The 14,738-nt window shown below is 43.5% G+C and overlaps 1 protein-coding gene across 2 annotated transcripts in view; it reads right to left on the bottom strand.

Annotated features, from left to right (window-relative positions):
- LRBA (LPS responsive beige-like anchor protein) overlaps positions 1–14,738 on the bottom strand; it is a 970,380-nt gene that overhangs the window by 826,752 nt on the left and 128,890 nt on the right. For both annotated transcript variants that reach the window (XM_089670467.1, XM_089670468.1), the window contains exons 18-19: positions 13,729–13,837; positions 12,257–12,338 (exon numbers count right to left, since the gene is read on the bottom strand). In XM_089670467.1, the coding sequence (XP_089526593.1) occupies positions 12,257–12,338; positions 13,729–13,837 (191 nt within the window). The remainder of the gene's footprint in view (positions 1–12,256; positions 12,339–13,728; positions 13,838–14,738) is intronic.

The raw sequence follows: 14,738 nt of genomic DNA, 5'->3' as shown, positions 1-14,738 counted from the left end.
GGGGCATTGTCAAGAGAAAGATGAGAGACATGAGACCGAACAATGCAGAAGAGCTGAAGGCCGCTATTGAAGCATCCTGGTCTTCCCATAAAATCTCAGCAGTGCCACAGGCTGATAGCTTCCATGCCCCGCCGCACTGAAGCAGTAATTGCTGCAAAAGGGGCCCAAACCAAGTACTGAGTATATACAGTCAGGTCCATAAATATTGGGACATTGACACAATTCTAAAATGTTTGGCTCTATACACCACCACAATGGATTTGAAATGAAACAAACAAGATGTGCTTTAACAGCAGACTCTCCGCTTTCATTTGAGGGTATTTACATCCAAATCAGGTGAACGGTGTAGGAATTACAACAGTTTGCATATGTGCCTCCCACTTGTTAAGGGACCAAAAGTAATGGGACAATTGGCTTCTCAGCTGTTCCATGGCCAGGTGTGTGTTATTCCCTCATTATCCCAATTACAATGAGCAGATAAAAGGTACAGAGTTCATTTCAAGTGTGCTATTTGCATTTGGAATCTGTTGCTGTCAACTCTCAAGATGAGATCCAAAGAGCTGTCACTATTAGTGAAGCAAGCCATCATTAGGCTGAAAAAACAAACCCATCAGAGAGATAGCAAAAACATTAGGCGTGGCCAAAACAACTGATTGGAACATTCTTAAAAAGAAGGAACGCACCGATGAGCTCAGCAACACCAAAAGACCTGGAAGACCATGGAAAACAACTGTGGTAGATGACCAAAGAATTCTTTCCCTGGTGAAGAAAACACCCTTCACAACAGTTGGCCAGATCAAGAACACTCTCCAGGAGGTAGGTGTATGTGTGTCAAAGTCAACAATCAAGAGAAGACTTCACCAGAGTGAATACAGAGGGTTCACCACAAGATGTAAACCATTGGTGAGCCTCAAAAACAGGAAGGCCAGATTAGAGTTTGCCAAACGACATCTAAAAAAGCCTTCGCAGTTCTGGAACAATATCCTACGGACAGAGGAGACCAAGATCAACTTGTACCAGAGTGATGGGAAGAGAAGAGTATGGAAAAGGAAAGTAAATGCTCATGATCCTAAGCATACCACCTCATCAGTGAAGCATGGTGGTGGTAGTGTCATGGCGTGGGCATGTATGGCTGTCAATTGAACTGGTTCTCTTGTATTTATTGATGATGTGACTGCTGACAAAAGCAGCAGGATGAATTTTGAAGTGTTTGGGGCAATATTATCTGCTCATATTCAGTCAAATGCTTCACAACTCATTGGACGCCACTTCACAGTGAAGATGGACAATGACCCAAAGGATACTGCAAAAGCAACCAAAGAGTTTTTTTAAGGGAAAGAAGTGGAATGTTATGCAATGGCCAAGTCAATCACCTGACCTGAATCCGATTGAGCATGCATTTCACTTGCTGAAGACAAAACTGAAGGGAAAATGCCCCAAGAACAAGCAGGAACTGAAGACAGTTGCAGTAGAGGCCTGGCAGAGCATCACCAGGGATGAAGCCCAACGTCTGGTGATGTCTATACGTTCCAGACTTCAGGCTGTAATTGACTGCAAAGGATTTGCAAGCAAGTATTAAAAAGTGAAAGTTTGATTTATGATTATTATTCTGTCCCATTACTTTTGGTCCCTTAACAAGTGGGAGGCACATATGCAAACTGTTGTAATTCCTACACCATTCACCTGATTTGGATGTAAATACCCTCAAATTAAAGCTGTCAGTCTGCAGTTAAAGCACATCTTAGTTTCATTTCAAATCCATTGTGGTGGTATATAGAGCCAAAAATGTTAGAATTGTGTCGATGTCCCAATATTTATGGACCTGACTGTATGCATGCTTATACTTTTCAGAGGTCCGATATTTTTCTATGTACAATCCTTGTTTTATTGATTGCATGTAATATTCTAATTTTTAAACAATTATGACAAATCACGGCTTGAACTATCTTGCTTTGCATGTAATGAGTATCTCATATATTAGTTTCACCTTTTAAGTTGCATTATTGAAATAAATGAACTTTTGCACGATATTCTAATTTTTCGAGTTTCACCTGTACATACACAGTCGGCTGTGCAGACTCCAACTTCTCTTGAGTCACTAATGCAGGCCGGCCATACATGGATCGAATTCCGAACAAAATTTCTTTAGAAAATCGGAAATTTCGTACAATTTTGTAATCCGATGGTGCCACCACCGATTTCGAAATTCAGCCAACCAAGCCTTCAATTTCACCTCATGTTGCTAGAGAAATAAATTTTAGTGGCCATGAATAGTCTTTTCTTTCCAGGTCACAGCTCATATGCTCATTTCTTCCAACATGCTCGATCACTCAAATTCGATGGCCGCATGAAAATCGGCCGATGCAGAGGCCCATTAATGGTGCGAAATTCAAACGAAAATTCTTAGTTACCACTTTCGAAAGAAAATTCTTTCTGAATGCGACCCATGTATGGCCTGCATAAGAGAAGCTGTCAATCTAAGTTTTCATGTAAACACGTGTGATTCAGATTAACTAAACAGAAGGTTCTCTCTGCTTAACTGATTAATTCTAACACTTTCAAATAAGCAAAGCCTTCTATCAAAAAACATTGACATAATTAGACTTAATGTAATGAAAAAAGAAAAAGTATTATTTACAGACCAAAACTGCACACCAGCACAGGTTTTTATATATTCATTACTATATATGCAGCCTAACTGCAACATAGTAAAAAACAAAAAAGGAAAATTCAATGAGCTTTAGGAATGGCAGCATATTGTAAAGACTAAATACCAGTGATCCCCAAAATAGTCTTACACAGCTATGGTGTTTGTTAAAGTTACGCTCCATTGACATACTAAAAAGGTTTCAATTAAGCATACTTCGAGACACACATCCTTAACAGCTCCAATTTTCTTTTACAATTATTTTGTTGAGTTTTCAGTTAAAAAGGGGATTTTTTTTTCTTTATACATAGGCTTGCAGTCCTAATAGGGTTAAATGGTATAGGGACTATGCACCTAATGTATTATCTGATTTGTTTCCAGTTTAAGGTCAGGTAGGGCAATATATGGAGAGTTTGCCTCTCGTTAGGATAACAATGGTGGGTGAATGGGTGAATAGTCTTGTAGTGGGGTGGATGTGGTGTGTTGGGGGTGGGGGGCTGGGACTAATAGCTGAGAGAAGGTTGGGAGAGGGCATGGTTTAGAATTCAAGCCGGGAGGTTAAATTTGTGGGAGGAAGGAGATTGGTGGGTTGCAAGGAGGGCTGGCTCGCGGATCATGCACTCAGTCAAGTACTGAGATACTTACATGAATAGTAGTTGTGGGTCCACTCCAAAAGGGACCATATTTTATTTTATTTTTTTTAAGTTTTTTGGGCATCATTCAGGAGGACAGTCATTTTCCCAATAGTAATGTCATGAAGCAGCCTGTTGGTTGTTTCCAGGCTCTTGCCATTTGCCTAGTGGTAAAAAAAATATGACAGGTCTACACTCATTTTTGGGTATGTTGGACACTGGTCTGTACAGTGGGGATTTCCCAAAGGTTCTTTGGGAGGGAGGCGTTAAGCATTGATGTGCATTTGCAAATGTGTGCTAACTAAACCCTTGTTTTTAACACATACCGTCAGACAGGCTAATTCGGTTTGTTTGCAGGTTGGTTGGCAAACTGAGCTGGGAAGTTTTCTCTTTTGTTGTTTGACATGCGTCGCCCTTCCATGTGCTCCTTACTGTGATGCCCAGTTATAGACTGGGGCAGTGGCCATTTTTTGTACTGTTGAATTGTTGGTGAGGGGGAGCACTGGAAATCTTAGCTGCCATTGTGCTACATGCTGGGTGTCCAGTGCACTCCTATAGCTTTGAGGGGTGGGTTCCCTCAGGTCTATCCATTAAATACATGCGCCTCTACTGTGGGGGGCTCTCAAAATTTGTGGAGTTAGGAACTACAGAATATCGGGGTGCCGTGACGAGGCTCTGTAGCTTACGCATGTATTTGCAAATTTGCGCTAACTAAACCCTTGTTTTTAACGCATACTGTTAGACAGGTTAATTCAGTTTGTTTGCAGGCTGGTTGGCGAGCTGAGCTGGGAATTTTACGCTTTTGTTGTTTGACATACGTCACCCTTTCATGTGCTCCTTGCTGTGAAGACCAGTTATAGACTGGGGCAGTGGCCATTTTTTGTACTCTGGCCATTATTTGCCTAGTGGCATAAATAATATGACACAGGTCTACACATTGTTTTGGGTATTTTGGAAACTGGTCTGTATAGTGGGATTTCCCAAAGGTTCTTTGGGAGGGAGGCACTAAGCATTAATCTGCATTAAGTTATAGAACTGTATCTTAATTTCCTGACTTCAGGGCATTCCCACCAATTGTGTGATGGGAAGCCTGGTAGGTTTCATCCTTGGAAGCAGTTCGGGGCAATACACAATGGTGTTATATACCAGCAGAAGAGCACTTTGAAGGCATTTACCTGGGTCAGAATGCAAGTTGAACATTTAGCGGTGGCCAGCTGCTCAAAGGGGTTTAGGTTCTCTTCAAGGTCCACTTCCTATTTTAATAGGTCTATGAGCTTGTTAGAATAGGGAGAAGAGAGAGGGTGCTGTAAAGCTGGGAAATTAAGCCTCTGAGCATGGACTCTTGTAAGCAGACAGTCCGGTTGATTTGGAGGTAGTGAAACATTTCTGCCAGTGGCATGTGCCAGTTATCCAGTGGATACGGAAAAGATTTGATTCCACGTATTGGAAAAATTCTATACACATTTTACTCCTTTTGCTATCCACCAGCAGCACATGAATGAGTCTCTGAACATCAGGATGAAGAACCCCAAGTTACTACGCTGCGCGGGGAAGTGGGGGGAAGCAAAGTCACTAGAGTTTATACTATCCCACTGCTGGAGAGCATTTTACAAGGTCAAAATCTGTGCTGGGGACCAGTCTTGAAATTATAGAGTTCTGTATGCTTTAACAATATCCATGTATGTCAGCAAGGTAGTTCCACCATCACGTTCAGGGAAACAGTTGTGCTGTTGCAAGATATTTGTTGAGGTTAAGGGCACGAAGGCAACCAGATAGTTTGCATGGTTATTGTATGCTGCTAGATATTCTAGATTTACGGGGGTGTCAGAGGTGTTTTAAGAGCTTCTTTTGTCCATTTGTATAAATAAAATAAATAAAAATTGCAGAGGGCACAATATGAGTGTAGTAAGTATGGTACATTTAATAATTAAAAAAAAAAAAAACAAATTGGCAACTCACATGCAGCCAGTAAAGATTTGCTCATCAAAGTCAGGCTGGAGTTGTGTGGATTTCAGCACAGCAGTCAGCCAGATTCCAGTCCAGGATGAACTATGCAGGGTTTGAGGAAGAGACTAAGCGGCCTTGAAACATGTAGTCACACCCCCCTCAGTGACAGTTCTAGAAGTGACGTCACTACCATTTCACCATGCCCTCCACCAACCTCACCAGCTACTTCCTGCTTTCACTTTCCACAAGCTTTTTTTTTTTTTTTTTTTTTTTAAAAAGCGTTAGAGCGTTCTTATAGCCAAAAAACTCCTCTAGAAACACACTAGTTCTGGGGGGGTTTTAACAGCCAAAAAATGCGGATTACAGTCTATGTGTGCATGGACACATAGGATAACATGCTGGGGAGTTTGCTGGCTTTAGAAAAAAAATGCCAAAAGCCAAAAACAGCAGCTGTAAAAACGTCCAATGTGCATGAGGACTTAGAGTGATTCTAAAGTCTAACAGGTTGTTTAACCTGTTCCCCACAACAACCGCACTTTATATTCAAACTTTTTATTAATTTTTCCAAAGTCTGTAACAAGCGTAGGACATTTAACAGGTATTCACAAAAGGAGATAAATTAGCCAGGAAGCCAAATGAAAATGTCATACAAATATAGATAACAAGGAACCATAGCTGAACATAAAGGGATATTGCAATGCAAAGAGAGGCAGGACATAGTTATAGCCAAGCATGAGATTACCACTCCCATGAACAAGGTGCGGGTTGCATGGGAAGCAGGGAAAAGAAAAAAAAGGGAGAGAAGGGCAGCAGCGGGTAGAAAAGGAAAGGGAAAGAGAAAGGGTAAGTAGGAAGAAAGGAGAGGGAAAAAAGACCTAAAAGGAAGTAGATAAGGGCAAGACGCAGTAAGGCAAAGAGCCCAGGGGGAGGAATGGGAGAGGTTGAGGAGAGACGTGTGATTACCGGAGAAGAGGGGGGGGATCTCGGGACCAGATCAAGGTATGGATTGGCACATGGGGCTACCTTATTCCTAACTGCCAGGAAGCACAAAGACGGGGACTTGCAGGATTTGGCCAGAATTCGCTTGGCTGCTGTGGTAACTTGTAGAAAAAAGTTTGAATTTGGAGAGGAGGGTGGAGATTTAGTAGAGCAGTGGTCGGGTTTGGGGAAAGAGGCTTGGCAAAAAGGGAGGACAGCAGATGAAAGACCTCAATCCAAAAAGCTTGGGCGAATGGACATGACCACCAGATATGAAAGTATGTACCAACCATCGCACAGCCCCGAAAACAATCCGATGAACAACTGGGGGTATATTTAGTAGTCCTTGCCGAAACCAGGTACCAAACGGGTCAAGACCTTGTAGTTAGTCTCAACAGCTACTACGTTCTGTGAACTTGCCATACAAATTCGATCCCAATCTGCAGGGCTCAGCTGATATCCAAGATCCTCATCCCACTTAGTGACATATGTTCGGCTTGGTGATGGCTCAGGGAATAAAAAGAGTATGTAGAGGGCAGAGATAAGCCCTCGCCTATGTGGGTCCCTGTTTAAAGAACATTCAAAGAAGGTCATGGAGCGGACTGATGGGGATTTAGTAAACAGAGGAGCATAAAAGTGTTTAAGTTGAAGGTATCTGAAAAGAGAGGGAAAAGATTTGAACCCAGTGTTAGTCAAGAAGTGGTGGGCACGAAGCAGGTTTGCCGAGGACCAGTGCGCAAAAGGTACGTGGGGAGGATCAGGCCAGAGGGAAGGCTGGATTCCGAAGGTACAAGAGTAGGGGATTAAGTGGTGATTGTAGGGAATTTCGGGATTTGACTCTGTCCCAAAACAAAATATAATGGAATGCAAATGGGTTATGAAGCGCCCGATGGTCTGAAGGCTGAAACCATAGAAGATTAGCGGCAGAGAGGATCACAATCAACAGACTCAAGAGCGACCCATTTGGGAATTTCGTACATCGCATGATACTTCGGTAACTGCGCAAGATGTGCAGCTTGGTAGTATTTAGAAAAGTCTGGGAGACCCATGCCGCCAATGAGTTTAGATTTGTGGATGGCCGTGCGAGGTATAAGAGGATGAATGGAGCCCCAAACATACATGTAAACTCGTCACTGCAAAATGCAAAGAAAGTGCGCAGGCACTGGGATGGGTAGGACTCTAAAACAAGTACAAGATCTTAGGTAGAATGGACATTTTTTTCACAGAGATTCTACCCATCTAGGCCAGCGGCAAGGAGGACCATTTGATCATAAGGCTAGTAAGGTGAGCTAGCATAAGAAGGTAATTAGCAGAATAAAGACCTGAGGAGCTAGTTGTCAATTTGATGCCTAAATAGGGAATAGAATGGTGGGACCAAGAAAACGGTAAAACCTGTTGCAAATGAACCATCTCCTGAGGAGGTAGGGAAATGTTTAATACCATTGACTATTGGGGACTGACTTGAAGGCCAGAGATGCGACAAAAATCTTGAAGAAGCCTCAGTAAATTAGGAACAAAAAAGTCAGTCAGGGAGGTTAGAAAGAGGAGTACGTCATCCACTTATGGTGAGATCCGCCTATCTCAAGCCCCCGTATGTCTGGATCAGCTCTTATCAAAAAGGCTAGAGGCTGGATGGCTAGGGCAAAGAGCAACAGTGAGAGTGGGCATCCTTGGCGAGTGCCTCGCAGAACTGAAAAAGATGCTGACTTATGCCCCAGGTATCGAACACTAGCCGACAGGTCGCAGTACAGAGAGGAGATCCAAGAAAGGAAGTGGGTCCCAAAGCCCCATTGTTGTAAGAGCAGACCATGAGACTGTGTCAAAGGCCTTCCTAATATCTAAGGACAGGTAGCAGGTGGGCATATTGCGAGCATGGGCCAAATGAGAGAGAAGGACTGCGCATCTAACGTTGTCACCATCTTGGCACGTGGGGTTAAAGCCCACTTGCTCATTGTGGACAAGAGAGACAATAATTGGGTTAAGGTGGGTGGAGAGAATTTTCATGAGAAGTTTAATATCTATATTGAGAAGAGAAATAGGCCTATAGTTGTACCAGGCAGAGTCATCAGAGCTGGGTTTCGGGCCATCACGGTTTTGGGTTTAAAGGACTGGCCAGCTAGGATGGTGTTTAAAGCATTTGCTAATACCGGGGAGAGAAGGTGGGCGAATTTCTTATAATAGGCAGCGGAGAAACCATCCGGGCTAGGGCGTTTACGCAGCTTTAGGGCCTTAATAGCATTTAGTGCTTCAGCTGGTGACATCGGTTTCTCAAGAGTTTGCTGGTGATGGACGGTCACTTTCGGAAAAGTACTGTGAGCAAATAGATTTTCTGCACGAGGCTGATCAAAGGGTTCTGTCTGAGAGTATAGCTGGGCTAAGTGCTTACGGAAAATTTGCAATATCTGTATGGGGTAACTGGTGTAACTACCCTGAGATACTTTCAAGCAGATTGGTTTAGTGGCACGGTCCAATCTGTGAAGTGAAAGGGCCAGGAAAGTGTCCAGTTTGTTCGCTTTGGTGTAGTGTTTGTGCTGAGACCTACAGAGAGACAGCTCTGCTTGGTCTGTCAAAAAGAGAGAGTTCCAAGCGGAACTGCTCCAAAGCCTTGCGTTTATTAGGCGATGGAGTGGTTTGAAATGCCTGATGAGATAGGTTGTAAGCTGCTTTAAGGCGGTGGTGCAGCTGGCGCTTCTCTCTGTTAGAGGGGTCTGCATTAGTAAATCATCCTTAAGCACTGGATTGTGGGCCTCCCACAAAAGGAAAGGAGAGAATTCCGGGGTGGAATTCGTTGACAAGTACTCTTTAAGAGCAATCTCTAGATCTAAGCTATGTTTAGGATGAGATCGTAAAGATTGTAAGCTCGAAAGAGCAGGGCCCTCGAACCCCTCATGTATTGTTTTGTTACTGTATTGTCTCATGTACTGTCCCCCCACTTTAATCTACAGAGCTGAGCAAACCTTTTGGCGCTATATAAACACTGAATAATAATTATCATTGATAACCCAAGAAGCATTGGTAGCAGAGGGGGCCAAGGACGAAATAGGTGTGATAACATCACTATGTTCAGACCATGGTATAGGAAGCATATCCGAAGCGAGGAGTCGAGAGGAGGAACAGACAGACGTTAGGATATGATCAATGCGAGAAAACATTTTGTGTGGGTGAGAATAGTAGATATATCACCGCTTCACAGGGTTAAGTTCTCTCCAGGAATCTCCAGGAGTGGCAATGCAAGAGTTGTTGGAAAGATTCTTGAGGCAGGCGGGAGGGGTGGTTGGGGGGGGATTTGTCCAGGAAGGGATATAGGGTACAGTTGGAGACTCCGCAAATAAAGAGGGTGCCACACTTGTGGCAGTAAGTGAGGGTCAGTAGGTTTGAGGAATGGGAGTGGACCTGGACTGGGGGCGTAGTAAGCAACAATGGTAACTTTGGAGTCTAGGAGGAGTCCCAACAGAATGAGGAGCCGACCCTCAGGGTCTCTGATCTCAGCACAGAGAGTAAAGGGGACTGGGCGATGGAAGGCGAGAAGGACTCCCCTGCGCTAGGAGTTAGCGGAAGCAGTGAAGACTTGAGGGTAGTGTGGGCCAAAAAAACTTAGGTGTGGAAGTAGGAGTAAAGTGCATCTCCTGTAAAACAGACCACATGCGCTTTTTGGGACACAAAAGATCAAAAGGCCTTATTACGTTTTTGTGGGACATTGAGGCCCTGTACATTCAGGGTAAGAATGTTTAAGGGTCCCATGGTGGAATGGCGTGATCTGCAAAAAAGTGGCGAGTGGAGCACACATGGTATTGTCCAGAGGAGGATTAAAGAAATAGAGAAATGAGAAAGGATCAGGGAAGTCACACGGGAGAGCGAAAGGGGTAACAAAAAAGTAAGGAACAGTAACTGGTAGGAAAGGAGATGGGCAACGGAGGCCCGTAGCATGACCTCCAGGACAAGTGTATCGCAGATAGTCCGGGGGGTCAAAAATAGTCCGAGCAGTACAACAACCCGGTACTGCATGGACTAGTGGTGGGAGCACAGTGGCAGACATAGGGGAGAAGACAGCCAAAATATAAACACAAGTTGACGGGCACATGTCTTAATGACCAGCGCCTTAGGCTCCCAGAGTGCCAGGTTAGTCCGAGGCTTGGGCAGCACACCTGGGTAACACAACTGCTTAGGGGTATCGAAATGCAGGAATATGAAAATGCGGCAGGTATAACCGGGCCTAGGACTCCCAGGCAAGCAAAACGGTGCCTCAGCAAACATACATAACAGGGGCAACAAACCGAGATTATATAACGTTTTGTTTTTTTTTTCTAACAGCTTCAACAGAATAGTAGGAGACGATTGATAAGATTGACCAGCATCGATCCACAGACAAGATAAGCGGGACTGGGTAAACACGGCCTCAGGCCGGTAATTGTCGGACCGATGGTGCATTAGGAAGAACAAAATCCATTGCAGCTGTTCGTGGAGCTAGGGATGAATGGGGAATGATTGGTGGAAATTCGCCGGGTCCTGTCATCAGGGAAAGACAGATGTTTGATGATCAGATGAGGAGCTGGGACAAGCCACTGAGGAAGATGGAGTTCGACCATGATGTATAGCGGTGGGGAAACCAGAAAGGACGTTCCCGATTCCAGGCACGGCCCAATGAAGGGCAATGAAGTAGTTCTGCTTGCACTTGTGAGCTTCAGTCCATAGAATCTTGGGGGTGCTGGAAGTGGAGAGGAGTATCGTTCTCATTTGTAAGAGCTGAGCTGACCTCTGGGTGAATGAGAGGATCTGCTCTTCTGTGGGGAGCATGACGCAGACCGTCGGCGGGATCCGTCTTGAGAAGCAATATGGCGTTGAAATTGGAGATGTTGCAGAGTATTGAGAAGATCTGTTGGAGACCTGCAGGTGTAATCACGGGAGTGGTAGGAGAAGCAAACAGCAAAAGGAAAGCTCCATCTGTAGGCTATAGCCTGTTGCAGAACCTGGAGGTGAGGTTTCATGGCTCCGCATTTGGAAATCGTAGCAGGGCACAGGTCTTGAAATAGCTGATAATTGTGGCCTTGGAGGGTTAGGGTCCCTGCATTGCCGGCCGCTTGTAGGAGTTGTTCCTTGGTGCAAAAATAATTGAACTTGGCAATATCGCGTGGCAGGCCATCTGGGCGGCAGGGGGTCAACGCATGGTGGACCCTGTCCAATTCAAGACGTTCAATCGGTATTGCAGGAGCCAGCTCTTGGAACAGAGCCGTAACCGTGGAGAGGACATCAGTTATAGTTTTTGGGAGGCCGTGGAAACGGATATTTGAGCATCGGGCCCTATTTTCAAAGTCCTCTTATCGGGACTGCAGGGTCAAATTTTCATCACGTAGGAGCTCAATATTATCTGAATGAGAATGTATAGTGACATCTAGGTCGTCAACCCTATGTTCCAGGTTGGAGGTGCGTTACCCCAGGTCCCGGATTTCTTTAGACAGTTTATCGATTATGCGGTCTGATGTCTGTTTCAAGGCTTTATGTAGCATTTTTTTCAAATTGCTTGAGTAGGTCAGGATGTGTAGGGGCAGGGGTGGGAGCCTGTAGTGGTACCCCCAGGTCAGAGTGAGACTCACCATCTGAGGTGCAGTGGGATAGTGGCTGTGCAGCCTGCAGTGCTGCATGTGGCTGTGAAGCAGAGGCAGCCGCCATCTTGGACAAGGCCCAAGCCAGGGCCTCCTTAATAGGTTTCGCCTGGGGCTGGTGCTTAACGGTCCCCCAGACCATCTATGTCGGTGCTGGGGATGCTGCTGAGGTAGCCGGAGGGTAAACAAGGCAGAGGCGGGCTGGGAGCAGCGTCTAGGAGGCTTCTTCTCCCACTATGTTGCGGTGCCTCAAAACAGACATGTCCGTTCCAGCACCTACGTTTAATTGGTGCTGCATCCCTTGGTTCCATAAGTAAATGGATGAACAAAATAACTGGGCTGCAAGTTACTGTGCATATTTAGAAAAATCACATTGGGATTAGGATTACTATTGTAGACATTACAAAACCAGTAGTTTTTTTTTCTGCTGTATTTTTTTTTTTTTTACTTACAAGGGTTTTGTATCTTGACTGATGAATCAGGGTCAGGATGTTGCTTATGTATCACCTGAGTGTTAATCTGTTCAATAAGAATCTGTAGGGAAAAAAAAAAAAACAGCCCACTGTTATATGTAATTAGAGTTAATAATTCTATAAACTCAAGCGTCTCATACCATAAATGGAAAATTAAGGTTAAAAAAAAAAACCTGTTTAAATCGCAGAGAAGAAACAAAAAAAAGCCCGTCATGAGTGCACTTGGAGAGCTCTCTTATAACTAGCAGTAATTGTAACTTCTAATCTTATTTCATGAGGTTAGCTAGCAAGGCGAGAAAAAAAAAAAAAAAAAAAACCTTCCCCTGTGTCATGCACACTTAAAGCACACAAATAGCTGTTTGTTTCGGTGTGCACAGTGAATCTGTATGGGAGTGACTTTATAATTATCAATCAGCTGTGGCACGTGCAGGGCTCTAATGAGGAGATTGGCAAAGTCTCTATCCCTTTAGACGTAGTTTCCCTTTGTAAGGATCTCATCAAAAATGACATTGTTGCAGGGGACGCCAAAAATCTGACTTGTATCTTAGTGAAGACTTCTGGAAAAATCAGTAAGCCAATCACTCAAGCAGGAAATGACATTTTCACATAGCATGTTACAGAAAATTACAGCGCTGCAGATTGAAAAGTTAATTTTTAAAACCATTCCATTACAGTACGTTTTGTGTCACAATTGTATAATATATATATATATATATATATATATATTTTATTTTTTTTTTATTAAATTAATTTTTTTGCCTTTTTTTTCCTCCCACGAAAGTGGAGTTAACCTTAAATCAAATAGCATGAAGTTGGTTCCTCCATCTCGAAAAAAAAAAAAAAATGAAATACTTAAAAGCTGCAGTACAGAGGAAGGAGAACCACAGCCTCTTTTTTTATTTTCTACCTAGAATTCAGTGTGGGGAGCTTAACTAACACATTAGACCTGAAAAGAGAGACACCAATGATTCAGTTGTTGGAGCCTGTTACCAATGTAACAAAAAATAAAAGGCTGGGATTTGAACTTTGTACATACTTGACATACAGTAACCTAGTACCGAAAAATATAGGATGGAATTTGAATTAAAGTCTAAATATAATACACTCTTCAGTAAGGAGGATGTTCCAGTCCAGACACATGATCGTCTCCCAGTGGCAGCTTCAGGTGAGAGGAGGGACAGCCAACAGAAGCCCCATAACAAGCCTATGGTTGATGTCACCGCACAGGCATTTCAGCCATTGTCAATGATCTCTCCGCTCCCCTGAAGCTGGCTGGTGGGAAGATCACATGACCGGGCCAGAGCGTCCTCAGAATACAATTTAGAAGGGGGATGGGAGCAGGTTTAAGCGTAGTTAGGAATAGATTGGACTTCCATTTTAAACTCACACAGTTTCTCACACATTGTTCCGCAAAAGCATACTACCATAACAAAAAAGAACAAACATAATACCTCAAACAACACATTGTATGTTGTAACTGTGATGGTTTTTGCCTCTAGCATCAGCCTCTCAGCCAGGAGAGAGAATAACCCATGGGCCTGCATAACTTCAACTTTCCTCCTGTACCAGAAAGGAGTAATTCATATTAGAAGCTTGTTTTCTAGCATCCCACAGCTACAAAGCACAACTAAATGCAAATATTAAAACCAATATCAGAATGTAATTGAATAAAAAAGTTACATTAAAACTACTAAAAGAAAAAGGAAGCATGTCCAGCCAATTTATTTTTCAGTTTTGTATAGAGAAAGGGAGGGTTGTTAGAGAGATTTCCCCTCACTTACTGTCGCAGAGTTCCACCATTTGTTATTTAATTTCTTTCTTTTTTTAATAGCAGAGGAAACATTTTTAAGCTTTTTAATGGTGTCTCAGTCCCAGTTACAGATTTTCCCTCAATTCCTCTGTGATAAATCTGCAGTCACCAGGACAGTAATTGAGGAGAAATTCTCCTGGAGCCCCAAAATACCAGTACACATTACCCAAAACCGGAAAAAAAAAAAAAAAACCCACACACACACTATTTGGCTGAACATACACTGTAAAAACAAATGGAAGGCAATCACTGTACCAGTGTAAACCTGGAAATGACATGTAAGAAATGTGCCTGACCCTCTTATTCTTCTGGGTACCATAGAAATCCTAAGCAAGTGAACTGAATAGCTTTAAGCTGCTTCTAGGCAACGTCACAAAGTTATAGCATCCAGTATTTCACAGTCGTGCTGTCTGTCTACATTGATGTTCATACCCTAACATACTGTTATAGACTGTGGCGCCTCTACAGCTAATCTTTTCTCTGATACTGACTTACTATACCTTCACCTGCACTGTGGCTCTGTGTGGCGGAGGCCATTTTGGTAAAGATAGAGTTTGCATCCTCAGGTGAGAACTTCCAGCTGAGATAATAGTGAACAGCACCTGAAGTGACATCACCAAAGCAAACTTCAAATCATCGGAGACTACCAAT

Source organism: Staurois parvus, unplaced genomic scaffold (assembly GCF_062004578.1).
Source record: "Staurois parvus isolate SC_StPar_1 unplaced genomic scaffold, SC_StPar_1.0 ptg000090l, whole genome shotgun sequence".
In the NCBI taxonomy this organism is placed as follows: Eukaryota; Metazoa; Chordata; class Amphibia; order Anura; family Ranidae; genus Staurois; species Staurois parvus.
Note: the sequence above shows the minus strand (reverse complement) of the source record. Positions and strands in the feature narration are given on the sequence as shown.